The following is a 27,979-nucleotide window of genomic DNA, read 5'->3' on the forward strand; positions in this document are numbered from 1 at the left end:
GTAAAGCAACTCAGTGGTAATATAGTGTAATAATAAATATGGTTTGTATAGCACCTAGAACCATGGTGCTACTTTAATACAAATAATTAAAAATTTCAACATTAGGCCTGAGGATTTCCTAGTTCCAGAGCTTCAAGCAACCGAAGAAGAAAAGAGTAAATTAGAATCTGGTCTGACAAATGGAGATGAGCCTATGGACCAAGATTTATCAGATGTTCCTACCAAATGTATTTCCGCAACGGAATCAATGGAAATAAAGTGAGTGATTTTTAGATAAGCTTACAGGTGGAGGGCACTGTTTGTCAGGGATTCACAACTGAAATGGCTGATGCATTGTAAACAGTGTTTAGTTGCTTATGGTTTTTTTTCTCAAAAAATATTTTTCAGGCTGAAACTTCATGATGGCTTCTTATTTTTTTCCCCCCAAGTTCAGAGGGAGATTTTTCTGGGGAACTGGAAGATAATTTGTTGGGGTTTTTTTTACGTTTATGAAAAGGGTAGAAAATCATTGAAAGAGATGTGTGTATTTCAAGTATCACCTATTAAATCCTTTTTTTGTAAAGAAAACTAATTGAAAGAAACCTACATTAATGTAGCATTTAGTCATTATTTTATGGCACCCGGAAGGATGCTAGGTGCCTTGTAGCACAGATGAAAAGACACAAAAGAAAATTTTGCCCCTTTCTTTCCCTCCCCCCTCTCTCCCTCCCCATATGGTGCTTGGGTGGTTTAAAGAGGCTGGGGGAGAACTCCACTGTTGCAGACACTGCATTGGGCTGCCATATATGGCCGAAGTGTGGCCTTCTCCCCACCCTCTTCCTCTTGCAGTCTCTGGCATTTTGGGGGGCATAGTGCACATAACTACTGCCATTCTGGCTTATGCTGCAAGCAACATGGGGGAGGCTTCTGTAACTTACAGCAGACCCACCTCCCTGGGCTGCCTAAACTAGGTTGGGGCCTGTTTTGGAGTCAGGAAGGCACAAAGTGGCTTAAAGCTTCCTGTGGGCTGCACCTTTTGTGTTGCTCCTCCTGGAGGTGGCACAGAATTTGATTCGTTCCTAAGAGTTTACAGTCTACTTTTATACATGATGTGGTATTGGGCAGGAGGGGGAATGGGAAAGGAAAAGCAAGTGTTACAGCAATAAGACAACATAATTATTCTCTCTAAATTTAGAACATAAAGCATTAAGAATTTTTTTTCTTTTTAAATCAAATTAGAGCCAGAGTTACATACATAGACTATGAAGGACGCTCAGATGGTGACTCCATTAAAAAAATCATTAACCAGATGAAGCCACGACAGTTGATCATTGTCCATGGTCCACCTGAGGCCAGCCAGGACCTTTCAGAGTCTTGCAGAGCTTTTGGTGGGAAAGATATTAAAGTTTATATGCCTAAACTGCATGAAACTGTAGATGCAACCAGTGAGACTCACATCTATCAGGTAAGATGGTGGGATTTGTCAATTATATGAGTACTGAGGGATGTGAGAGCTCTACATTGATCAGATTATGTCATTATTTGTCTGTGCCTTTTGGAGGGAAAGAAGATAATGCTATGATCACTTACATCTAGTCCTATTGAGGCAAGAGAATTAACTTTTATTTCTGGGGAAAGATGGAAACATTTCCATTATAATCATGTGGATATTATGTTATACCTACACATTATTAATGCAGTCACTACATTAATAGAAGTTTAAGATTACATATTTAAGCCTGCAGTTATAAAGTGCAAAAGGAAAGTATCTCATTCAACTTGCTCTGCTGAACACATTGTATATATTTAGGTATGCATTTGAGTCCCAGTCTTGCATTTCTTGTATATCCAAACTTCTTATTGAAACTGCTGTAAGAGTTTTGGATGCAAAAGAAATAGCCCAATAGTAACTGAAAATATGCATGTCAAGTAAGAGCAAGTTAATTTTACTAAAAACCTTAACTATACCACTACTCTGTGTGTTTGTGTGTCTGTGTGTAACATGAAGAAAAACTAGAGAAATTGCCTGAGCATGTCAGCATTATAAATGGTTCCAATTAAGCTTTGAAGCAGAGATCTAATGGAGGGGTAATGGGGCTAGAGAGAAGAGTACACACCTCAGTTTGAAGGAAGTGGGGTATGAATGAGAGCATGTGAGAGCTGGTTGGAGAAACTCCAATGGAAATCCAAATTGAAATGCTTCTCGAAATTGTTGCTTGACTTTGGAAGAAAACCGGGTTAAAGTTCAAACAGTATTGAAATGTCTCATTTCAACTGTTCTGGAATAAAACATTCTGATTTTTCATTTTGAAAAAAACCTATTATTTTGTATTATAATAAAAAATGTCAAAATTGGAAAATGTTTTGATGGACCTGAAACAAATATTTTTTTGGAATTTTCCTTTATGGAGAACTTTACAACTTTCAAGTCTCATTCAGAAGAAAGTCAAATTTCAGAATCAGTCACAAAACAAATTTTCTGCTCTCTGCACAGTGCTAATTCATACCTTTGCAGTATTAACATCTGAAAAAGAAACAGGTGGGGGCATCAGAAAATGAAGAAGAAATCAAATTTATTTTTTGGGAGGATTATGGTGTGTGTTTATAATGAAACCTTTGCAAGTCTCCTTCATACACTTGATCCCAACAGCAGCATCATCTGGGCCAAGGAATACAATGCCACCGTGAAGTCTCAAAAAAGGCAGGTTTTTACTGGAATCTGTTAATATCTTAGATTCCAATTGAATGTGGTTAAAAGTGATGTTTTAGTCACTTAAGGTTTAGATATTTAATCTTTTCCCATCATGACTGGTAAAGAACTACATAAGTGCCATTTAAATGCAAAGTTGATATGTTGTGTGGTTGATTTTTTTTTTTTTTTTTTTAAATCTCTCCAATAATTCAAACATAGCAGAAGGAACTGTTCTTAAACATACCAAGAGCAATCAAGGATAGTTTTAGCGCTACAGAAAAATATTTCAGATTAAAAATATGTGAAAAGGGGAGTTACAACGAAAGTCTCACCTTAACCCTCAAAAGCCACAGTCTGATCTGCTTATCTTTACCAAGAAAGAGCACTAATATTTGTTTGTTTTTTTTCTGCTGCTTTCCAAACCAATTGTCAGGTGCAAGCCATGTGTACTCTTCTGTCACTTAGTGTTGTGCTTTATTGCTGGAGGGTTTTTTTCCAAAGAGTGTGATGGATTCAAACAACATGGTGTCATAATGTATGGGGAAATTATTAATTTTTAAAAAGTTGGTGTTAAGAGCCTGTGAAATGTGCTGTCAGGTTTGCTTATGTAAATAAGTCATTACAGTTTTTGTCTATGTGCAACTTAGGTCAGGTTAAAAGATTCTCTGGTCAGCTCCCTTCAGTTCTGTAAAGCGAAAGATGCAGAACTGGCTTGGATAGATGGCGTCCTGGACATGCGGGTTTCAAAAGTGGACACAGGAGTCATTCTGGAAGAAGGAGAGCTGAGGGAAGATGGAGAAGACTTGGAAATGCAAGTGGATATGCCTTCTTCTGAGTCCAGTGTTATTGCACAGCAAAAGGCCATGAAGAGTTTGTTTGATGATGATGATAAGGAAGTATGTGAGGAGAGCGAGATCATCCCTACTCTAGAACCACTGCCACCACATGAGGTAGAAAAGCTTTTGCCTTCCCTTGGCTACATGCTCTCTTATATTTGTGCTGATTTTTGTCTTATATTTGTGGGGATGATTTTCCGGTATCATTTTTTCAATGTTTAGAGCCTGACTTTAAGTGGCACTTATTCAGGTAGAAGCCTCATTAAAGTCAGGAGCTTTGCTTGAATAAGGCCTCCAGTATCGGACTGTTCATGTTGTAAATTGGTGTCTTAGGGCTTGTTTTCACTATGGGGGTAAATCGACCTAAATTACGCTACTCCAGCTACGTAGCTTAGGTCGACTTACCCCAGTCTTCACTGCACTGCGTTGGCGGGAGATGCTCTCCCCTTGAATTCCCTTACTCTTCTCGGGGAGCTGGAGTACTGAGGTCAACCGCTAAGTCGACAGCAGAGCGCTCTCTGGGTTTTCACTAGACCCACTAAATCGATCCCTGCTGCATTGATTGCAGCAGCATCTATCTCCCTGTAGTGAAGACCAGCCCTTAGTGTCAGGTTTCAGAGTAGCAGCCGTGTTAGTCTGTATTCGCAAAAAGAAAAGGAGTACTTGTGGCACATTAGAGACTAACCAATTTATTTGAGCATAAGCTTTCGTGAGCTACAGCTCACTTCATCAGTTGCATACTGTGGAAAGTATAGAGGATCTTTTTATACACACAAAGCATGAAAAAATGGGTGTTTACCACTACAAAAGGTTTCTCTCCCCCCACCCCTCTCCCCTGCTGGTAATAGCTTATCTAAAGTGATCACTCTCCTTACAATGTGTATGATAATCAAGGTGGGCCATTTCCAGCACAAATCCAGGGTTTAACAAAAACGTCTTGGGGGGGGTAGGAAAAAACCAGGGGAAATAGGTTACCTTGCATAATGACTTAGCCACTCCCAGTCTCTATTCAAGCCTAAGTTAATTGTATCCAATTTGCAAATGAATTCCAATTCAACAGTCTCTCGCTGGAGTCTGGTTTTGAAGTTTTTTTGTTGTAATATCGCAACTTTCATGTCTGATTTTTACGGTTGTTCCACAGCTACTGCTTTCTTTGTTCAGAATGTGAGCGCTTCAAGATAGAGAATGTCTCTTTGCCCTGGTCTACATTAGGGGGTGGGGGATCGATCTCAGTTATGCAACTTCTGCTATGTGAATAACGTAGCTGAAGTTGACGTACTTAGATCAACTTACCATGGTGTCTTCACCGCGGTGAGTCGACTGCTGCCTCTCCCCTGTCAACTCCACCTGCGCCTCTCGCAGCGGTGGAGTACAGGAGTTGATGGGAGAGCGCTCAGGGGTCGATTTATCGCTTCTAGACTAGATGCAATAAATCGACCCCTGTTGGATCGATCACTGCCCGCCAATCTGGCGGGTAGTGTAGACATACCCTTTATTATGTATAATATACAGTGCTTACCACAATGTGATGCTGATCTCAGATGGGGCTTCTAGGTACTGATGCAATACAAATTTTTATTTATTATGTGACCTGTGCACTTACCATGCATGACTTTGGAAATCAGTTGGTATTTGGGCTGTCAAGCAATTTAAAAAATTACGATTAATTGTGAGATTAAAAAAATAAATTGCAATTAATTTTTAATTGCACTGTTAAACAGTAACATAATACCATTTATTTAAATATTTTTGGATGTTTTCTATATTTTCAAATATAGGCAGGGGTCTTGGGGCTTCAGCCCTGCTTGGGGCTCCTCGGGGCTCGCGTGGGGCTCCAGGCTCAAGCCTCCACCCCACACCAGGCTCCGAGCTGGAGCTTCAGCCCCCTCACTGCCAATGCCTCTTCACCTCCACCCAGAGGTATACGATTGATATGTTTAAAAAAATTAACGTGTTAATTTTGTTTTCAGTTAATCGCAGGCATTAGCTGTGATTAATTGACAGCCCTAGTTGGTATCACTCCTTGGATTTACTCTTAAATTTCATCTGACACTGTGGTAAATGTTTCCTTATCTTATGTAGTTAAAGATAGATACATGCACAAATATCATTTCAAAAAGAAGCACCTAACTGACCAACAGAGAATCAGACAGTGCAATTCTTATAGCACTCTTCGTCCTTAGTCCTCAAATACTTTTGTGTATCTGGGTAGATATCATTAACTCCTTTTAAGAAATAGAGAAAACTGAGACATACAGATGTTAAGGGTAAGGTCTTGTGCTGCAACTCTTAGGCCAGGTGGAGGTACGTTGCCACCTTTGTACCCTCTCAAACCAGTACTGCTGAGGGCCTCTGTATCCCTTGGAGCATAACTTAGGAAGGCACCTAGGGCTGTCTAAATTATGGCAGCCTCCCTGGGCTGTGCTGTGAACCACAGTTTGATTGTCGGGGCACTGCTCCCAGCACACCCCTTGCCCCAGGGCTTGTGAGCAGGTCCTATCAGGGAGCCTTATGGCTGTCTTACACAGTACCTACGCAGGGGGAAATCCTCTCTTGGCTAGATCCAAGGTTTATAGGGCCCTTTCATCTGGCATAAAAGGGCTTGAGCTTGGGTGAGAATCTCACCCCAGCTGACTTTCCCAAGATCACAGAGCTTGAAAAGGAAACCAGAGTTTCCCATGCCCTGTCCCGCAGGTCTAGGATCCCAGCACAGACCAGGAGTTGCTCGTGAGGAGGCTGCCTTAAAATCATTACACCTATCAAAGGGGAAATCGAATAAATTAGGGCTGTGAATTAATCACAGTTAACTTACACTATTAACTCAAAAAAATTAATTGCGATTTAAAATATTAATCGTGATTAAACTCTGTTTTAATCACACTGTTAAACAAGAGAATACCAATTGAAATTTATTAACTAGTTGTGGATGTTTTTCTACGTTTTCAAATATATTGATTTAAATTACAACACTAAATACGAAGTGTACAGTGCTCACTTTATATTATTTTTTATTACAAATACTTGCACTGTAAAAATGATAAACAAAAGAAATAGTACTTTTCAGTTCACCTCATACAAGTACCGTAATGCAAACTCTTTATTGTGAAAGTGCAACTTACAAATGTAGATTTTTGTCACATAACTGCGCTCAAAAACGTGTTCCTCGGCCCACGCCACTTGCCACAGCCCCCATTGGCCTGGAACTGCGAACTGTGGCCAGTGGGAGCTGCCATCGGCCAAACCTGCAGACACTGCAGGTAAACAAACCGTCCTGGCCTGCCCACGGATTTCCCTGTTGCGCTGTGTGCCAAAGGTTGCCAATCCCTGCTTTAGAGCATACAAGTCTACTGAGTCCTACTTCTTATTCAGCCAATCACTAAGTCAAACAAGTTTGTTTACATTTATGGGAGATACTACTGCCCACTTCTTATTTACAGTGTCACCTGAAAGTGAGAGAGGCGTTCGTATGGCACTTTTGTAGCTGGCATTGCAAGGTATTTACATGCCAGATATGCTAAACATTCGTATGTCCCTTCATGCTTTGGCTACCATTCCAGAGGACATGCTTGTTAAAAAAATAATGCGTTAATTAAATTTTAACTGAACTCCTTGGGGGAGAATAGTATGTCTCCTGCTCTGTGTTACCCACCATGTATTTCCATAATATAGGAGTCTTGGATGATGACCGAGCACGTGTTGTTCGTTTTAAAAACATTTTCCCTGCAGATTTGACAAAACACAAAGAAGGTACCAGTGTGAGATTTCTAAAGATAGCTACAGCACTGAACCCAAGGTTTAAGAATCTGAAGTGTCTTCCAAAATCTGAGAGGGATGAGGTGTGGAGTCATGCTTTCAGAAGTCTTTAAAAGAGCAACATTCTGATGTGGAAACTGCAGAACCCGAACCATCAAAAAAGAAAATCAACTTTCTGCTGGTGGCATCTTTAATCAGATGATGAAAATGAACATGCATTGATCTGCACTGCTTTGGATCATTATCCAGCAGAACCCATCATCAGCATGGACACGTCCTCTGGAATGGTGGTTGCAGTGTAAAGGGACATATGAATCTTTAGTGCATCTGACACGTAAATACCTTGCAATGCCTGCTACAAAAGTGCCATGTGAACGCCTGTTCTCACTTTCAGGTGACATTGTAAACAAGAAGCGGGCAGCATTATCTCCTGCAAATGTAAACAAACTTGTCTGAGTGACTGGCTGAACAAGAAGTAGGACTGAGTGGACTTGTAGGCTCTAAAGATTTACGTTGGTTTATTTTTGAATGCAGGGTTTTTTTGTACATAATTCACCATTTGTATTTTCAACTTTCATGATAAAGAGATTGCACTACAGTACTTGTATTAGGGGAATTGAAAAATACTATTTTTTTTTGTTTTTCGCAGCACAGATATTTGTAATAAATAAATATAAATTGAGCACTGTACATTTTGTATTCTGTTATAGTTAAAATCAATATATTTAAAAATGTAGAAAACATCCTAAAATATTTAAATAAATGGTATTATTGTTTAACAGTGCGATTAATCGCGATTAATTTTTTTAATCGCTTGACAGCCCTAGAATATTTTTTTCCAATCATATGCTCAGTTACTTTATTATAAAGGCTTAATAAAAATGTTTTACTAAAATCTTTAGAAGATTTATTTTTTGTACTTTATTCATTGAAAGGTTATTGGACATCAGTCTGTTTTCATGAATGAGCCAAGACTGTCTGATTTTAAACAAGTTCTTCTGCGAGAAGGAATTCAAGCTGAATTTGTAGGAGGGGTGCTTGTGTGCAACAACCTAGTGGCTGTTCGTAGGGTAAGTATGTTGTTTTTAAAGCTATATAGAATATATGCAACACATTATGTGTATCTCCCTAACCACCTCACTGTACAGATAATAGATTCAAGTATGTTTTTTGTTTCAGACTGAAACAGGGCGCATTGGATTGGAAGGCTGTCTTTGCCAGGACTTCTATAGAATAAGAGATCTTTTATATGAGCAGTATGCCATTGTCTAATGGAGATGCTGTGAAGATGATGTCTTTACTTGAACTTTAAAAGACAGTGGAGATTTCTACCTTTTTATTTTTGTGGGTATCTTTTTGTAGTTTTCTAATTTCTACAGAGAATACTGATTGTTCAGAAAAGTTAGACATCAAAGTCCAGTAAACTAACCTAAACAAGTAAATAATTGCTACCACAGTTCTATATAAGACATCCCTTGGGACATTCCACATTGCTGGCTTTCAAGCTGTTAAAGAATATTGTTGCAAATACAATTGGTATGCTATAATTGAGATTGACAGTTTCCTTTACGAACTTTCTTCCAAGAAGGATTTTACTGGTCATAAACATGCTCTTTGACGTGACATGGCATACCAAGTCTCTGCCTAAGAATGCAAATATATAAAAAGAATCTGTTTTCCTATTTTAAAAATATCAGAAAAGGTTGTCTTTGGTTTTTGTGGGGAGGTTCTTCTACTGAACAGTAGAAGCTTCAGCAAAAAAATTTCTAGGCCACTGAAAATTGGCCAAGTTCTTAATAGTGACTTTCCTGCAGTGGTTAATATGCACCCTTGTGAATACTGTAACTGCTTCATGCTACCGATTGATACAGTACATCATAAGATATTCCGAAATAAAATCTCAATTTCCTGGGTCAAAAAGCCAGTCCTAAAATGTTATAAGGTTAAATACATTTTTAGAATGTAACGCATTCTAAAATACAGAATGAGTGGAAAAACAAAGGTTGTCTGGCATATCTGCTAACCACATGTTTTTGCATTTTCTCGCTACTGTATATGTATATATGCATAACTTCTAGTTGTTACAATCTGTTACGCCAGTTATACCTATCTTTTGTGAATTTTGATTTTAATACTTTCAAGAAAAAAAACAAAACACCTGCATTCTGTTACTTATAATAAGTAGTGCACAGTGAGGTGAGTTCAGGAAGGTATTCTGTCCTTACATCTGAATTCTTGACTATGTGAATTTATCTGCTTGGTACCAGGTTTCATAGTACTTGGTTTTTCCTATTGCTGGCAGTGGGATTACAGCCACTGGTACTAAAATTTGTTAGATTTTTAGTTGAATATGAACAGTCTTGGGTCACTTAACTTCTTACATTTCTGAACAGAAAACAGTGATGGAACACATGCAGAGCACTGGTCTATTAATCAGAAATTACTTTTTTATTCTCAACCTTTGGTTTTAATCAGTGTTTGAAATTATTCTTCATTTATTACAACAACGGTGGCTTAAACTTGAGTTCTGCTTTCATTTGTTTATTTTAAAAAAAAGCAAACAAAACTTTTAATGAAATATGGGCAAAAACCAACTCTGTGGGCTGCTGCTGAAGCACAGATTAGTTTGCTGTTCATTCTTGACTATTAGGCATTGTATAGCTATTCTTTTCATTCTTGACTATTAGGCATTGTATAGCTATTCTTCATGTTGCCTATTTATACTGTTTAAAAGTTGGAATAGGAACTTAAAAGAAAACTGGGATAAGCATTCAAAAACTTCTGATACTAGATGTAAAAATGTAATGCATTCTAAAATATGATTGAGAGGAAATATATGTATTTTGATACACACACATGCCTGACTAGAAATAATTACCAAAATGTGGTAAGAATTTTTTTTTTCTTTTTTGTTTTGGTTTGTTTGGGGGGTTTTGTTTTTTAAGTTTAGCCAACACTTTAGAAAACATTACTTTCAATGCATGTAAATCTAAATCACTGTTGGATGGTTGTCAGCAAATGTCACCTTTAACCATTGTTCTGATAGAAGTCCATTTGCAACATGACCTAAACATTCACATAGGTAAACTGACTCTGGAGCTTTTATCCTGGGGGTAAGAGAGATTACATCAACATATACTGCTGGAATTTATTGTGCAAATTACTTTTTAATTCCATAATTTTTTGTTCATGAAAATTTCTTAAAACAAAACAATCTCACTTTAATAACAGTTTATTAAGTTGGCAGTGTAAATTTGAAATTAACATTTACTGTACTTTCTTCTCTATTCTATTCTTTGACAGGATGAGTGACCTAGTGTTTGGGGGAGAAGCAGTAGATGGAAATATCTTAATTTTTAATAAGGCTTTTGACACAGTCTCACACAAAATACCCATAAGAAAACTAGGGAAATGTGGTCTACATTAAATTACTGTAAAGTGGGTGAATAATTGGTTGAAAGACCATACTCCAAGGTAGTTTGCTGTCAAACAGGGTGACTTATTTAGTGGTATCCCACAGGAGTCTGTCCTGAGTCCAGTGCTAGTCAGTATTTTCATTAGTGACTTGGATAATGGAATGGAGAGTATGCTTATTCAAACTTGCAGGTGACACTATGCTGGGAGGGGTGCAAGCACTTTGACCAACAAGATTAGAATTCCAAAGGACCTTGATATGAAATCAGCAAGATGAAATTCAATAAAGACAAGTGCAGAGTACTATACTTAGAAAGGAAAACTCAAATGCACCACTGCAAAATGGGAAACAGCAGGCTAGGTCATAGTACTGTAGAAAAGAATCTGGGGGGTTTAGGAGATCACAAATTGAATATAAACTAACAGTGTGATCCAGGTTCGAAAAAGGCAAACATCACTCTGTGGTGTATTAAAAGAGAGTAATATGTAAGACATGGGAAGTAATTGTCCAGCTCTGCTCAGCACTGGTGAGGCCTCACCTGGAGTACTATGTCCAGTTTTGGGCATCATAAAAGATGTGGATAAATTGGAGAGTCTAGAGGAGAATTACAAAAGTGATAAAAGGTTTAGAAAACCTGACCTATGAGGAAAGGTTTAAAAAAAAATCCTGCATTTTTAGTCTAAAGATGAGAAGGCTGAGTGGGACCTGATAAGTCTTCAACTATCAACTAAGGGCTGTTTTAAAGAGGACTGTGATCAATTGTTCTCCATTTCCACGTACCGTAGAGCAAGAAGTAATCAGCTTCATTTGCAGCTAGGGAGATTTGGGTTAGATATTAGGAAATCCTTTCTAACTGTAACGATAGTTAAGCACTGAAACAGATTACCAAGGGAGGTTGTTGAATCTCTGTCTCTGGAGGTTTTTAAGAACAGGTTAGACAAAGATCTGTCAGGGATGGTCTTAGGTATGCTTGGTCCTGCCTCAGTTCAAGGGAATGGACTAGATCGGGGTTCTCAAACTGGGGGTTGGGACCCCTCAAGGGGTCACGAGGTTATTACATGGGGGGTGGCGAGCTGTCAGCCTTCACCCCAAACTCTGCTTTGCCTCCAGCATTTATAATGGTGTTAAATATATAAAAAAGTGTTTTTAATGTATGGGTGGGGGGTCGCAGTCAGAGGCTTGCACTATGAAAGGGGTCACCAATACAAAACACTGAGAACCCCTGGACTAGATCATCTCTCAGGGTCCCTGCTAATCTTATATTTTTATGATCTTATAATAAGGAGAGGTTGAATTGAAACTATCTGTTACTGGAGATAAAATCATGCTCTATTTTGAAATGTGCTTCTAGCTTTAAACAAGGAACCCAACTGTGCCATTTTTTTAACTGCAGTGCATTCCTAACCAAATTACCCCACTTCACAAATAAAAGGATTTTTTTTTTTTTTTTTAAAATGCCAGCCCTGCCACTTCTATGTAAGCTCTGAATATTAAGCTGTATCCTTTCTGGCTCATGCATCTTCTGAGGCAAAACTGTTCCCTCGATTACTTTTGTTATTAGCCCTGTTGTCTTCATTGGAAGTAACTGAGGGCAGAATTAGGCTCTATGCTTATGATTCATCTGCAGTCTTAGGATTTCTTGGTGGTACATCACTGTTTCCACAGCTGAGACTAGGACAGAAGGTCTGGAGGCACAGCCCTGGCAGCAGATGAGAGATCTGCAGTACTTGGGGGCTGAACCCCAGTTTCTTCATTCTCCTCTCCTTGCCTACCATCACTTCATGGAATTTGGAGGAAATACCATGAAGGAATTTTAAGTAAGTAGGGGTTTTTTTATGGGAAAGAAATGTAGGACCCTGCCTTTTAATATGTAAATGTACTGAAGATTTCTATAATCATCGGTCCCCATCACCTAAGTTGAGGTTTACCTTGAAGCTAAATGACTTTCATTTGGGTGAAAGGCTCATTTTTTGCATTCTGCTTTACCTCAACTCAAGTACACACTGCCAAAGTTGAAAATCTGCCCCATCCCCTCCACCCCGCCTTGGGCAATATTGAGAATTGTTTAAGGCAAAAGATTCAGGGAAGCCTTTGAAAAAAAGTAAATAAGTTTTAACAGAGGGAAGGAGAATATACCTAGTATTAAACTGGAATGGCAAGGTTCTTATGAGAACACTTGAGAGCAATCCTTTGCTAAAACTGTGCTGGAAACTTGAGATGTCTGCTACTCCTGAACTAATTGTAGTGAGACACTTCTTCATTTGGTATAAACAAGCAAAGAGACAACCCCTTTGGGTCCCAACTGTAATAAAAGTTCTACCATAACTCATTGATACTGTGCTGAATCAAAACCACTCTGATGTAGCATGGCACCAAAAAAGTGTGAATTTTTCAATTGGGAAAGGAAGCATTTTGCCTTTGGAGAACGTTTTAAGGTCAAGCCTCAGATTTATTTATTTATTTATTTATTTATTAAAAGGGCTAGAAGCTCGTATAGTACTTTACACTCCATGGTTGTTACTGATTTAAAAAAAAAAAAACCTGTTCAATTAATTGAAAGCCTTTATGCCTAAAAATCTGTTATAGACATCTGTCCAGGCAGGAGGATGAAATCTTTGTTGTTGTTTTTGTTTTTTTTTTAGTTCATGCACCACAATGTTTGGTTTTTTCCACCCTTTAAAAATAATGGTTGTGGGGGAGAGCTTGGTTTTTCTTTTTAATTGGATGGTGATTTGTGGTATACGGCTCAATCCCCAAATCATCTATGTCAGGGATTACTGTTTAAATTAATGGCAGTTCCACACAGTAAATGACATTACTCATCAAAATAATCTTTTAAAATATTTAGAATTTTGAAACTATCAGTGTAAGGTAGGTTATAAATATGGAGGTCTAAAGACCTTTTTCTGTGTTACAGAGAAGCTTTCTGGTTGAAAAGACATCTGAGTTTAAAGAATAAACATTTTTGGTTCAAAAGCAAGTGTTCATTATTCTGGGGCTCTGTTTTGTAATAGAATCTGTACAATAGTGACTCCTGCATTTAATAGACACAGAATTGGGCAATTAACTGAGCCTGAGATATAAATATACTCATTTTTAGAAAATGCTGCTTTTTTCTCTCTCTCTCTGTTTCCAGCAAGGTTGAGTACACCTATGTAATAAGTGAAGCTTTTTACAGAGAATTTTCTATGGTGAAATCTGTTTCCTCAAGATACAATACCCAACTAGACTAAACGTCTTATTTTGCGTGAGATAATGGTTGGTACACATTATGGATTATTGATGTATAACATATTGAATGACCCATCATTGACAAATTATGGAAGAGATCATTGCATTCTGCCTTCCTAAATTTCCCTAATTTTATAAGTTACTTTTCACTTCCCTGCCCTAAAAATTATTTTGTGTAGCATTGCCTAGTTGTCACGTTGTACTGCAAAGGTGGTTGCATTTCAGTGATGGCTTTAGGTGATCCATGTCTTTGTATGTAACATTTTGATATTAGTAAACTGGGGGGAAAGATTTGGAGAAAAAATACATGCAATTACACACACACACTCTTATTTATTTATTTATTCATTTATTCATTCATTTATTTATATACATACATACATACATACATACTGCTGGGGAATCTTTCCATTCAAGGGACCCAGGGTTTAGTCCCTGCCATATAGTTACCTGAGTTAACACAAATTTGGTTGGTTTGTTCCCCCTAAATAAGTCAGCCATATTCTTAAATACTGAGATTCTTTTATACTACAAACACTCATGACATAGAAAACCTTGAGGAAGATATTCTTTTGCTGTTGGGTGATTCCTGGCATCTCCTTTCCTCCACTTTTTATTTCCCCAGAAACATGCTTAACCGCTACAATTATTCATTAGGTATTTTACATTTGTATTGTAAATATGTATATAATGTATATTTAGATTTGCTACCTAGCAAATGCAGAAGAGGATAAGTCTTAAAACGGTTTCTCAAACTTCATTGCACTGCGACCCCCTTCTGACAACAAAAATTACTACACAATCCCAGGAGCGGGGACTGAAGCCTGAGCCCTGCCATCCTGGGTGGGGGAGCCAAAGCTCAAGCCCCACCACCCTGGGTGGAGGGGACCAAAGTGGAAGGTCAAGGGCTTCAGTCCCGGCTGGTGGGATGTAATTTCAACCCTGCTGCCCAGCAAGTCTAAGCCAGCCCTGGCGACCCCATTAAAACAGAGTCACGACCCGCTTTGGGGTCCCGACCCACAGTTTGAGTACCACTGTCTCTTAAAAAATGCATTTTTAAAAATCCATGGATGGAGGTTTAGGGGACTAGATTTTAATCATACCTATGCACCATCAAACTACACTTATGGACAATTATAATTTGCCACTGTAAAATGTTAAGTAAAAATACATTTGTTTTTCCAAGTGGGATGTCTGTTGAACCATTAGCTGTTTTCCTTGAAAAGAGGTATCCATAGAAACCTAAAATGTTATGGGTGACAAGCTCAGTATGAGAGGTTTAAGCAGTAATCACCTGTTGTTGTATAATCCTCTTAGGTAGTGATGTAGTCTGGAGCTGTGGCTCAACAGCTGAACGATAATGAGCTAAGCAACTGCTAAAATTGCCTTCCAAAGGCTAGTTTGTACTGCAAGTCTGGTAAATGGGAATTACAGCAAAGAAAGGATTCTTGATTTCAGTGCCATAAATTGTACCTAATTAAGCACTACTAATCCTCATGTGGAGGATAGGTCCCTTAATGGCTCTTGGCCAAGATGGTCAGGGATGCCACCCCGTGCTCCCGGTGTCTCTAAACCTCCAGTTGCCAGAAACTGGAACTGGATGATGGGATGGATCACTTGAAATTGCCCTGTTCTGTTCATTCTAAAGCACCTAGCACTGGCCACTGTCAGAGACCAAATACTGGGCTGGTGTAGCCATTCTTACATTCTCCATGCATATTTTCTAGATTGAGGCAAATTTATGAAAGGTCTGATCCTGAAATGGATAGCTCTAAAGAAATTTAGAATTTGTTTTCTTGAATTGACAATAAAACCTTTGTGACTTTGTGACCAACAGCCACCAATAATACCCAACCTACAAGCCAACTTGTTTAAAAGATCCCATCCCCAAACAGACCTTAATTTTCAAGAGCCAAGTATAAATAAGGTCAACAAACCAGACTATTTTAGCACATTCCAAAGCTGAGGACCCCTCACAGTAAACCCTTTCCCACTAGCCCTTTTCAGGGACCTCCTGTTCAGTCCATGCTGCTGCTCATAACTATGGTAGACTGCTTTTCTCCATGTGCTGTGCTTTTACAGAGGACAGTCCCAAGTCATTTAGGGCTGTATAGGTCAAAATAAGGACCTTAAACTCCACCTTGAAACCAAGAGGCAGTCAGCGTAGACCACAGATATCATGAGCTGCTGTCAAAAAACGCTCTTAACCACGTTGCCAGATTTCATATCTTCTTAATATAAACCCAATGGGGTCACTTAAGGGGTAGTCCCATGTAAAGCCAATTGCAGAAATCCAATATTGGGGAAGCTACTTCTCCCTCTCTTCTTCCTTATAGAAAAATAATCATTGTAACAACACTATTATTGTGGACCATTACCATAGAATATTGTACTTTTCTATGAAGTAATGGAAAAATCTGTTAGGGTAGGTATTTGTAATGCACTTATTTCAGGTGTTTATGGTAACCAAGCTTCTCGGTAACTAATTTTGAGATCAGATGGGCTGCTTTCTCTTCTCCAACACCGATAGTCCCGAATTTTATAGTAATACTAGAAGATGCTACAATATTTTGGGGGAGAGAATTCAACTCCTTTCTGCTTATGAGAATTGATATGTTTTGATGATAGCCTTTGTTAAATCCCAACAAAGGGGAGCACCAGGCTATCCAGTTGTAGGTCTGTCAGTATGCTGAAAGGAACTAAAGCTTTAGCTTTCTCCCTCCACCCCATTGAGCTATACAAAAGTGATGACAGTATTAAACTCGTCTCTATGTCTGCAGAAGTGTTGATGCTTTAGATTATGGTTTTTCAAACATCCGCATGGTGTGGGTCACAACTTCTAGAGATGGCAAATGTTTATGGATATCTTCCCTTCTGTTTGCAATTCTATAACGTGCCTGTGGAAACTACAGCAGTTAATTACATGGAAAAATAACATTAGGAAAGTATGTATTTTCAGCTGTCTGTTATGTATTTATTTAGCAGCTGCAAACAAGGAGGAGAGCCAGCACCATGTGACGAGCCAGCTCCCTGCAGACAATCAGCAAGTACTCCACAAACCACGGTCTGGGAATCTCTGCTTTTAAAAATTGAGACACATTTTCCTCTGCTGCTGCCCCTGTAGCAGTTGCACAGCTGGTTGAGCATGCTGCCAGTCACCTCTCCAGCTGTGTCACTGAAAGCCTGCCAGGTTGCTCTGTACTATTGTACTACCCATGGAAATAGTGCTGCTGCATTCAGTAGCATACAGATAAATGAGAAAAATCAGCTTTGCTTCCCCCATGCACTTCATTGGGTCAAATAAGTTAACGTCATTTAAAAAACCCCACAAAAACCTACTGCAATCTGTTTTCCTAACACATCAGATAATCAGACTGTATGAGCCAGACAGTTCAGAGTCCTTTAGCCCTTCCTCCACCTGCATGGCTTCATATAGGGTCAAATCCTGGTTCCACTGTACTCTGGCAAAATTCCCACACTTGAGTGGGAGCAGGATTTGACCTATCCTTTGTAGCTTGTCAGTTCTTATGTAATTTTATTATGCTTCAATTTTTTTCATAATCCCCATGATTTTACGAATGCACAATATTGCAAATGCACTACAAAATTAGCCAATGGACTTTAAATCATTTGAGTACCTCTAAACCTCATCAGCTGATTAAAAGTGCTAAGGTGGTTGTTTTTATGTAACTAGATCTAAATTTAATTTTTATTACAGTCAAAAGAATACTCTGATATTGCAAGAATACTCTGATAAGCCATGATCCTTATCCTGTTCCTTTTGGAGTTAATAGCAAAATCACTGACTCCACCATGATTGGCCCATATCTGTGAATTCAGAGGCTGGTAACTTGCGTAGTTGAACCATCTTTCTTCTTTGAGTGATTGCTCATGTGTATTCCACAATAGGTGTGCATGCTCACCACGTGCACTGGTGCCAGAAGGTTTTCCCCTAGCCCTACCCTTAAGGGGGGAGCGCCCTCCGCGACCCCTGGACTGGCGCCTGCCTGGTGCACTATAAGGGGAGCTGTGCCCTTCCTCCACCCTCAGTTCCTTCTTGCCACCAGTGAAGGTGCATCGGAACTGCTCTGCTCCAGCTTTGCTGTAGCTTGTCCCCAGAACTGTTCGTTCATTCAGTGTTAGTACCTGTAGTTAGTTAGCTGTTTAGTTAGTCAGTGAGCCCAGGCCGGGGCATGCCCTGCTCCCCAGGGTTTAAGTTGTGCGGCTCTTGTAGGCGTTCTGTGCCAAGAAGTGACCTGCACACAGACTGGGAGAAACCCATATCAGCAAAAGGTGCAAGATTTGCAAGTCGCTTAAGCCTCGGACCAAAAGAGAAAGGGACACGGCTCTGGGCCATCCTGATGGAGTCGGGCCTGACCCCCACTCTGGCACGCCCCTCCGAACTGGTACCCAGCACCGCAGCGTCGGTATGTGGCAACCCTCTGTTGCCATCAACCAGTCGGCACGGGGCACGCCAAGAGGGCCAGGAAGACTCGATTGTTAGAGGTCCCTTCCAGCCCTACATTTCTGTGATTTTTATGATCATAGGGGATGCTAGATAATCACTTGCTTGTCGACAAGCAACTTTTTTTTTTTAAGTTTAAAAATTGTTTGGACTTCTACAGCATGCAAATATTAGGAAACTGAGTTTTAAAAAAAAGATATGAGCCTACTTTTCAAACTTGAGCATACAGAATTAGACATCTAAATGCAGATTATGGCCTCAATCCTTCAGATTTACACATTTGTTTAGCTTCGCCCAGAGGAGTGGCGCCATTGACTTAATGGGACTACTTATCTTCATGAAGTTAAGCACAATAAGTCTTTGGAGGACCTGGCAGCTAGCAAAAGGAAGTCAGCTTTGAAAATCTGTCTTATATTAGGAATTTAATAGAATTTATAATAAAGAAAAACAGCAGTTCAAAGAAAGTCTTCAAAAGTGCTGAGCACCTACAACTCAGGATACTGATATAGTTACCTAACATTAGGCGCACATATTTGAAAAAAATAGATTTTTATGTTTACATCTAGAAAGGGTTTGTTTACATTATTACCAGCTACAACACTTCTTACGAATAACCTATTTTTATAAACATCTTTAGCATTTAAAAATATATAAGTGGAAGGTGCATGTTCTGGCCAACAGGTACAGACCAGCATTTCTTCTCCTATGCTCTGTTCCAGGAGCTTTACATATAAGAGGCTAATAACTATATATAGCTGTGTGCATATATGCAGATAAATAATATAAAGAGTGTCACCCACTGACATTGTTTATACATTTGTGGGACCAGTAAAGCGGCTGTTCTGCCCTACAACTGACTTCCAGATTACACAGCTCTTTCTTTGATCTACGGACAGTTTTGCTGTGATTGTCAGAGCTCGAACTAAGCGTGGGTAAACAAACTATGCCAGCTGCTGCAAATATCTCCCACTCCCAAAAAGCCCCTGAGTGCTACTTAAACAGTCCTTTTTGTTTAACATCGGAGGTGAGCAGCCCAAAGGACTAAGCTAGGTCCAGTAGGATGGAGAAGAGATGTCTGCCTTAGTACTCAGCTCGTAGGAAAACCAAGCACAGATGGACTGGGAAGAGCTCAACCACCCGCTGGGGTGGAAGCTGAGAAGAATGATCAAAGCAGGGGTGATTTTCCAGGGCCCTGTCCTTTAACTGTGGCAGAAAGAGTTATGATTTGGCAGACAGGAATACTGAGGTTGGAGACACTGGAGGTGAATGGCTCATTTAGTGGAACTGGATGCTTCTAGGGCTGCAGTTGAGAAAAAGCAGCACTTGCTTCTGTAATACCTCCACAAAAGGGACTAACTAGCTGCAGCCCTCACTGTGGAGAAGGAAAGACAAGTGTGTTCTTCTCAGAAAAGTTTTGACTAGGGCCTGGCAAAAGCTTAAACTGATCTTTACACAGGCTTTTTCTTGTCTCAATCCTTCTTTTCTTCCTCACTCTTTCATCTTACTTGGTTCAGAATTCAAGAGAGAAAGCAGATGCAAGCCAAAACCATTCAAAATTCAGACCTATCCCTGTAGTGGGTCTCACTGGAACACGGAACCCAAACCTCCCCAAAACTGGGGAAGCTCAGCTATAGATCTGAACTTCATGAAGTGCCTGAAATAGAAATAGAAGACTGATGGGCATTGTACTTCTAACCTGATTAATATTTTTTCTAGCATTCCAGCAGACACCGACACATCACCAGTGATTGCTACATATAGAGTGAGTGTTTATACCCAGGATAATTCAGTCCAGATGACTATTTATAGTTCAGCAATCTCTATCGGAGAAACCAAACATTATTAATGAGACTTCAGATCCAGTTTTGGGTTTTTTTGACAGTGGTGTAGGAGTTCTGGGAGGGGAAGCACATTGCTCCTTTTTGACCATAGGGGGAAATACTAGGCTCCCCTAAAGCCGTTTTCAGGCAACGCAATAGATCAATATAGCTTAACTGGATGAGGCTACTGAAGACAAGTGTAGGTTTACTGTGTCCGCCAACTTGTGACCTGATTCATTACATGAAATTAGTGTGAAGAAGGTCTGTAATGTGGTTGGTCATTACCATGCTGAAACTCAAACCAGACAGCTGTGGTCTTTAAACAGCTCTACCAAGTGAACTAAACCAAAGCTTCCTGCCCACTGAGCCAATAAATGCTATGCCAAGTTTTCCAGGGGATGAAGATGTTCTTACAAAATCACTGGAAAGTTTTCTTGGAGTACATCCATTCAGGGATGTTTTATGTTCCTACTGGTCTGATGCCTGGAATTTATACCTGTACAGAGTTCAGAACTGTTTGCAAAGGTGGAAAAAGAGGCTGAAGATTGTAGAAGTGTAAAACTGAGGCAAAATTCTTTCAGAATTCTGCTGTAAAATGGGTAGTTTAAAAACATCAGAATTTAACTACAGAAGAGGAAAAATGCTACATTTCCTTTGCCATTCTAGCTACCTAGGTCTATGTTCCTGAAAGATTTTCCAAGACTTGAAAAATTTGGAACTCAATTTTCTTGCTGTTTTAATTATATATATCCAGGTTTTTTCTCATGGCCTGGCGGTTCTGTTTTTCTTAAAAGGTCAAAATAGCCCAAATCAAGACAAATGCTGTACTCCCAGCTTTGCCTGTTTCAGATTAGATTGAAATCAGATGTAAGCAGGGTCTGAATGAACTTTCCCCTGACAGCTAGCTGGGAGGGGGAAATACTTCAGTAGCAAACTGTATTTACATGAGCACACCTACTCTTCCTAGATATCCAGTAGATAGAGCAGTGTTGCTTACAGTGATCAATTTTGGCTGGTGTTGGGTTATAAATAACTTTAGTACTGAATGCAGGGGGAGTGAAATGCTGTTATCAGTTGTTGTCGTCTTTATGTATGAATAGAGGGAAGCAGAACTTTGCTTAACCTGTCCCAAATGAGGGGGTCACTCTCAGCTGAAAGGACCTTGTTAAGCCAGGAGCTCGAATGCCAGATCCCTGTGAAAGAAAGAGAGGTGGGACAGATATCTCAGCCAGGAGGGATGGACTTTCCCTATTTCTCCCCATTGTTCAAAGGTAGAGCTAAATAGGCTTCATTAGGAGCCTTTGTTATGTTAAGTACTCAGTAAGAGCTTAAATCACTTGTGGAGGGGGAGTGTTTCTTCCTAGCCTGATAAGAGCTAAAAATCACTAAAAGATTGACCTGCAGAGGTCACAGCAGCGAGGCAGGTGGCAGCATGAGGTGACTGACAGGCAGCTGGCGAAAGTGGCGAGCAGTCGGCTGGTGGGAGGAGGCGAGCAGTTGGCCAGCAGGAGGTGGCTGGCAGGGCGGCCAGCCAGAGCAAGTGTTCAGATGGCGGAGCTAGCCAGGTGTCTTCTTCCCTGGGTGGGAGGTGAACTCACACAGATGCAGTTCTGAACCCTGGGTCCTCCTGACCAAGGACAACCACTGCGAGTGGAGTATGGTGAGGGAACAGAGAGGGGCACAGAAAAGGAACTTTTTGTTGTAGAACTCAGGAACCTGAGGCAGAAGGCACTGCCCCATGCACTCTGGGGTAGCTGTCCTGCTTACACTTTTATGATTATGAATCCTGGTTGTGACATTTTCCCTAATTACTGTCAGGTGACTTCCCTTTTTTCTACACTCAGACTTTGTGCTTACGAGTGGAGAAGTATTACCTCTCAGAGGTGCTCAGGGGCGGTGTGTAATTTTCTCAGATTACTGGGTGGGGGCTTGAGCCGATTTGGTGTTGTATTGCTGAAAAGGAACCCCTAGATATTGAACCCGGCTCTGGTTGCTGCCGGCTCCACCTGGCAAAAGGGTTACATATATAGACTGAGATTAAATAAATAGACTTTAATATATAAAGTCACAGAGTTTGTGGAAGAAAGCAGGACTACAGTAAATATATTCCCCCCTTCCCCCCAGGCTTTTATATTCTTAGAATGTATGTACCAAAGAACCTGCAAACCCATAATATTATATTCCCAGCATGCATGAAAGCTATAGAGTCCCATAGCATCTGTTCATAATCTGGCTCTTGTTGACCCTACATCATGCATGGTTGATCTAATTTTCTTAATCCCATCAGATCAAATACCCCTCCAGTGAATTTTCAGATTGTTGGTCACTGCCCCTATTCAAATATATTATTAAATGTCTGTATTCAAATTCTATTCATTTTCTCAAAGGAGACTTAAGTTACCTTCCATTCAGCATTTCCCTATTTTTGTGTGTTAGAACTGCATTTACAAACATTCAGGTTGGTCTAAAATATTCCAGATATATTAATCTGATGATTATGATAATGATCAAGGTTAAGGGAAAATTTTCATTTTTTATTTGTGAATTAGTTATTTCTTCTTAGAATTCTCCAGAATACAACAAATACAAATTTCTCTTCCATAAAAAACAAAATATACATTGAGGAAGTCTAGATATATCCAACATTTGTTATCAATCTGAGCATATTTTAATGTTTCTTGGTCTATTATAGAGAAGGGAGGAGACTTTTAGTTCTTGATCCTTTTACAATAAGGCAGTTAATTGAGTCCTACATAACAAAAAATAGAGGCACCTCAATCAATCTGAAATTTATCTCTAAAGCAGAATGTAGTACCAAGTGCTGATCACTGGAATTTGATTTTAATGATACTTTGCATCTGCATTTGGGTAACACGTTTACTTCAAAAAAAATTTATAAGTCAATCAGATGGAAATTCTACCTCGGTTGCCTTCAGAATTCATCTGATTGCTGATGAATTTCCCATTTTGCATAAGTAAAAAATCAAAATGTTGTTATAAAGAATGTTTAAAGTGACCACAAACCATGATTTTAATCCCACTTCAAATTGATAATCTAGGAGGTAATCCTGTAAGGTTCTCAGCACTTATGCCTAAGTGGTTTGTTAGATTGCGGCAAATGCTTAATTTTACACTAACTAAGATTTAAATGGGACTACTAATATTCTTAAAATTAAGTGTATGCATAAATCCTTTGCTGGTTCAGGGTCAAAGTACCCAGGACTTTGCAGGGTCAAGCCCTTAATTAGAAGATCCTTGCATTAAGACTTGCTGTGTTGGGAGATAAAATATACATAGGATATTTCATAATGTGCTTACAGTGCTTTTTTCAGTTGCTGAGAATGTTTTGTTAACCAGCTGGAAAACATTTGATATGTAAAGTCTTGTCTAGGGACTGAACGAAAAGATGGATTTTCACTCAAAACGAAACTGTATTCAAACTACTTGAGCAACAACAAATCTAACATGGGAATCCTAGCCAGACGCAGCTTCCTTTGGAAGGAGAAAGGACAATATGTAAATGGACTCATGATGAGCAATAGGCAAATAGCAATAGAACAGGGCTACAGTATGTATTTACAGTAAGTTCTTTTCTACACATGAAGCTGATCTGCTTTATTATTCCTGTGTGCTATTGCTAGTATCTCAGGATTTTTTCCTAATACAAAAGAGCTAGTTTGTTTGATAAACTCAGATTCATAGATATTAAGATCAGAAGGGACCATTATGATCATCTAGTCCGACCTCCTGCACAACGCAGGCCACAGAATCTCACCCACCCACTTCTGTGAAAAACCTCTCACCTATGTCTGAGCTATTGAAGTCCTCAAATTGTGGTTTAAAGACTTCAAGGAGCAGAGAATCCTCCAGCAAGTGACCCGTGCCCCATGCTACAGAGGAAGGCGGAAAACGTCCAGGGCCTCTTCCAATCTGCCCTGGAGGAAAATTCCTTCCCGACCCCAAATATGGCGATCAGCTAAACCCTGAGCATATGGGCAAGATTCACCAGCCAGATACCCAGGAAAGAATTTTCTGTAGTAACTCAGATCCCACCCCATCTAACATCCCATCACAGGCCATTGGGCCTATTTACCATGAATATTTAAAGATCAATTAATTGCCAAAATCACATTATCCCATCATACCATCTCCTCCATAAACTTATTGAGTCTAATCTTAAAGCCAGAGAGGTCTTTTGCCCCCACTGCTTCCCTTGGAAGGCTATTCCAAAACTTCACTCCTCTGATGGTTAGAAACCTTTGTACTGAGATTAAATAATTCGTCTCTCTTTCCGGTATTTATCCCTCTGATATATTTATAGAGAGCAATCATATCTCCCCTCAACCTTCTTTTAGTTAGGCTAAATAAGCCAAGCTCCTTGAGTCTCCTTTCATAAGACAGGTTTTCCATTCCTCGGATCATCCTAGTAGCCCTTCTCTGTACCTGTTCCAGTTTGAATTCATCCTTCTTAAACATGGGAGACCAGAACTGCACACAGTATTCCAGGTGAGGTCTCGCCAGTGCCTTGTATAATGGTACTAACACCTCCTTATCTCTACTGGAAATACCTCACCTGATGCATCCCAAGACCGCATTAGCTTTTTTCACGGCCATATCACATTGGCGGCTCATAGTCATCCTATGATCAACCAATACTCCAAGGTCCTTCTCCTCCTCCATTACTTCTAATTGATGCATCCCCAGCTATAACTAAAATTCTTGTTGTTAATCCCTAAATGCATAACCTTACACTTCTCACTATTAAATTTCATCCTATTACTATTACTCCAGTTTACAGGGTCATCCAAATCTTCCTGCATGATATCCTGGTCTTTCTCTAAATTGGCAATACCTCCCAGCTTTGTATCATCCGCAATCTTTATTAGCACACTCCCACTTTTTGTGCTAAGGTCAATAATAAAAAGATTAAATAAGATTGGTCCCAAAACTGATCCCTGAGGAACTCCACTGGTAACCTCCTTCCAGTCTGACCGTTCATCTTTCAGTAGGACCCGCTGTAGTCTCCTGTTAAGCAATTCCTTATCCATCTTTCAATTTTCATATTGATCCCCATCTTTTCCAATTTAACTAATAATTCCCCATGTGGCACAGTATCAAACACCTTACTGAAATCTAGGTAAATTAGATCCACTGCGTTTCCTTTGTCTAAAAAATCTGTTACTTTCTCAAAGAAGGAGATCAGGTTGGTTTGGTACGATCTACCATTTGTAAAACCATGTTGTATTTTGTCCCATTTACCATTGACCTCAATGTCCTTAACTACTTTCTCCTTCAAAATTTTTTCCAAGACCTTGCATACTACAGATGTCAAACTAACAGGCCTGTAGTTACCCGGATTACTTTTTTTTCCTTTCTTAAAAATAGGAACTGTGTTACCAATTCTCCAATCATACGGTACAGCCCCTGAGTTTACAGATTCATTAAAAATTCTTGCTAATGGGCTTGCAATTTCGTGTGCCAATTCCTTTAATATTCTTGGATGAAGATTATCTGGGCTCCCTGATTTAGTCCCATTAAGCTGTTCGAGTTTCGCTTCTACCTCAGATAGGGTAATATCTATCTCCATATCCTCATTCCCATTTGTCATGCTACCATTATCCCTAAGATCCTCTTTAGCCTTATTAAAGACTGAGGCAAAGTATTTGTTTAGATATTGGGCCATGCCTAGATTATCCTTGACCTCCACTCCATCCTCAGTGTTTAGCGGTCCCACTTCTTTCTTTGTTTTCTTCTTATTTATGTGGCTATAGAACCTTTTACTATTGGTTTTAATTCCCTTTGCAAGGTCCAACTCTATTTGACGTTTAGCCTGTCTCACTTTATCCCTACATGTTCTGACCTCAATAAGGTAGCTTTCCTTGCTGATCCCTCCCATCTTCCACTCCCTGTAGGCTTTCTGCTTTTTCTTAATCACCTCTCTGAGATGCTTGCTCATCCAGCTTGGTCTACAACTCCTGCCTATGAATTTTTTCCCCTTTCTTGGGATGCAGGCTTCTGATAACTTCTGCAGCTTTGATTTAAAGTAATCCCAGGCCTCCTCTGTCTTTAGATCCATAAATTCTTCAGTCCAATCCACTTCCCTAACTAATTTCCTTAATTTTTGAAAGTCAGCCCTTTTGAAATCAAAAACCCTAGTTGCACATTTATTTTTGTTAATCCTTCCGTTCAGTTTGAACTGAATTAGCTCCTGATCACTTGAACCAAGATTGTCCCCTACAACCATTTCTTCTATGAGGTCCTCACTACTCACCAAAACCAAATCTAAAATGGCATCCCCTCTAGTCGGTTCAGCAACTACTTGATGAAGGAATCCATCAGCTATTGCATCTAGGAAAATCTGAGCCCTATTATTATTACTAGCACTCGTCCACCAGTCTATATCTGGGAAGTTAAAGTCTCCCATGATCACACAGTTTCCATTAGTATTTACTTCATTACAAACATTAAAGAGGGCTCTATCCATATCCAAATTAGATCCTGGCGGTTTATAGCACATCCCAAGCACTATCCCAGGGGAGGCTCTAATAGTTTTCTTCCCCAATGTAATTTTTGCCCAGACGGACTCTGTCTTATCCATTCCATCGCTTCTTATTTCTTTACATTCTACCTCACCATTGATATACAATGCTACTCCACCACCTTTACTTTTATTTCTGTCTTTCCTAAACAGCACATACCCTTCAATACCTGTAGTCCAGTCATGACTACTATTCCACCATGTTTCTGTTATCCCTATAATATCTGGTTTCACTTCCTGCACCAGTAGCTCTAGTTCCTCCATTTTGTTACCTAGGCTCCTCGCATTGGTGTACAGACATCTTAATTTTTGCTGTTTGGCCTCGCTCACATTCTGTACGCTATTAGGCACGGTCATTCTACAGCCAGTATAACCTATCAGACTGGTATCCACACTGCCCTTCCTCCTTATATACATTCTCCTACCCACGGCTGTATCCTTTCTTACTTTGTTTTCTTCCCTCTCAATGCTAAAATCCGGCATGGAGATTACCTGGACATCTCCCAACCATCTCCCCCAAATTCCTAGTTTAAAGCTCTCTTAATCAGTTGTGCCAGCCTCCATCCAAGAAGCCTATTTCCTTACTCAGATGAAGTCCATCCCCAGAGAACTGCCCTCTGTCCATGAATGCCTCCCAGTGGCCACACATCCCAAAGCCATCCTTATAGCACCACTGCCTAAGCCATCTGTTGATAGTCATAATCTTGTCACACCTTTGTTGCCCTTCTCTAGGAACAGGCAGAATCCCACTGAAGATTACCTGAGCCTCGATTTCCTTAAGCGTCTTCCCCAGCCTAGCATAGTCTCCTTTCATACGTTCCAGTGAGAATCTAGCCGTATCATTTGTTCCCACATGAAGGATAATTAGGGGATTCTTTCCCGCTCCCTTTTAGGATCCTTTTCAACCTCAGGTCTACATCCCGTATCTTAGCACCTGGAAGACAGCACACCCTTCTATTCTCTGGATCAGCTCTGGTTACAGGCCTGTCTACTCTTCTCAGTAAAGAGTCCCTGATCACATAGACCCGCCTTTTCCTGGTGACAGTGCTATTCTCCAGTCTATCCCCTGTTCCCTCTGGCTATAAGTTCTTTCCATTTCTGTTCTCCCTTGTAATCCTCTTTAACCCATCCTGCATCCTCATGGGGCTCATATTTGGTGTAGTCTCCATTGACTCTTCCCCTTTTCCTATAGGACTACCCACTCCTTCATATCTGTTTGAGCCAAACTAGCAGAAACATTTGCAACATCT

General features: G+C 39.8%; 1 protein-coding gene across 3 annotated transcripts in view; it reads left to right on the forward strand.

Annotated features, from left to right (window-relative positions):
* Positions 1-10,347, forward strand: part of CPSF2 (cleavage and polyadenylation specific factor 2) — a 27,494-nt gene extending 17,147 nt beyond the window's left edge. For all 3 annotated transcript variants that reach the window (XM_048853346.2, XM_048853347.2, XM_048853348.2), the window contains 5 exons: positions 106-258; positions 1,219-1,444; positions 3,319-3,621; positions 8,196-8,330; positions 8,440-10,347. In XM_048853346.2, coding sequence (XP_048709303.1) covers positions 106-258; positions 1,219-1,444; positions 3,319-3,621; positions 8,196-8,330; positions 8,440-8,532 — 910 coding nt within the window. In that variant the 3' untranslated portion in view covers positions 8,533-10,347. The remainder of the gene's footprint in view (positions 1-105; positions 259-1,218; positions 1,445-3,318; positions 3,622-8,195; positions 8,331-8,439) is intronic.
* The last annotated feature ends 17,632 nt before the right edge of the window (positions 10,348-27,979 follow it).

Source organism: Caretta caretta, chromosome 6, assembly GCF_965140235.1.
Source record: "Caretta caretta isolate rCarCar2 chromosome 6, rCarCar1.hap1, whole genome shotgun sequence".
Classification (NCBI taxonomy): Eukaryota; Metazoa; Chordata; order Testudines; family Cheloniidae; genus Caretta; species Caretta caretta.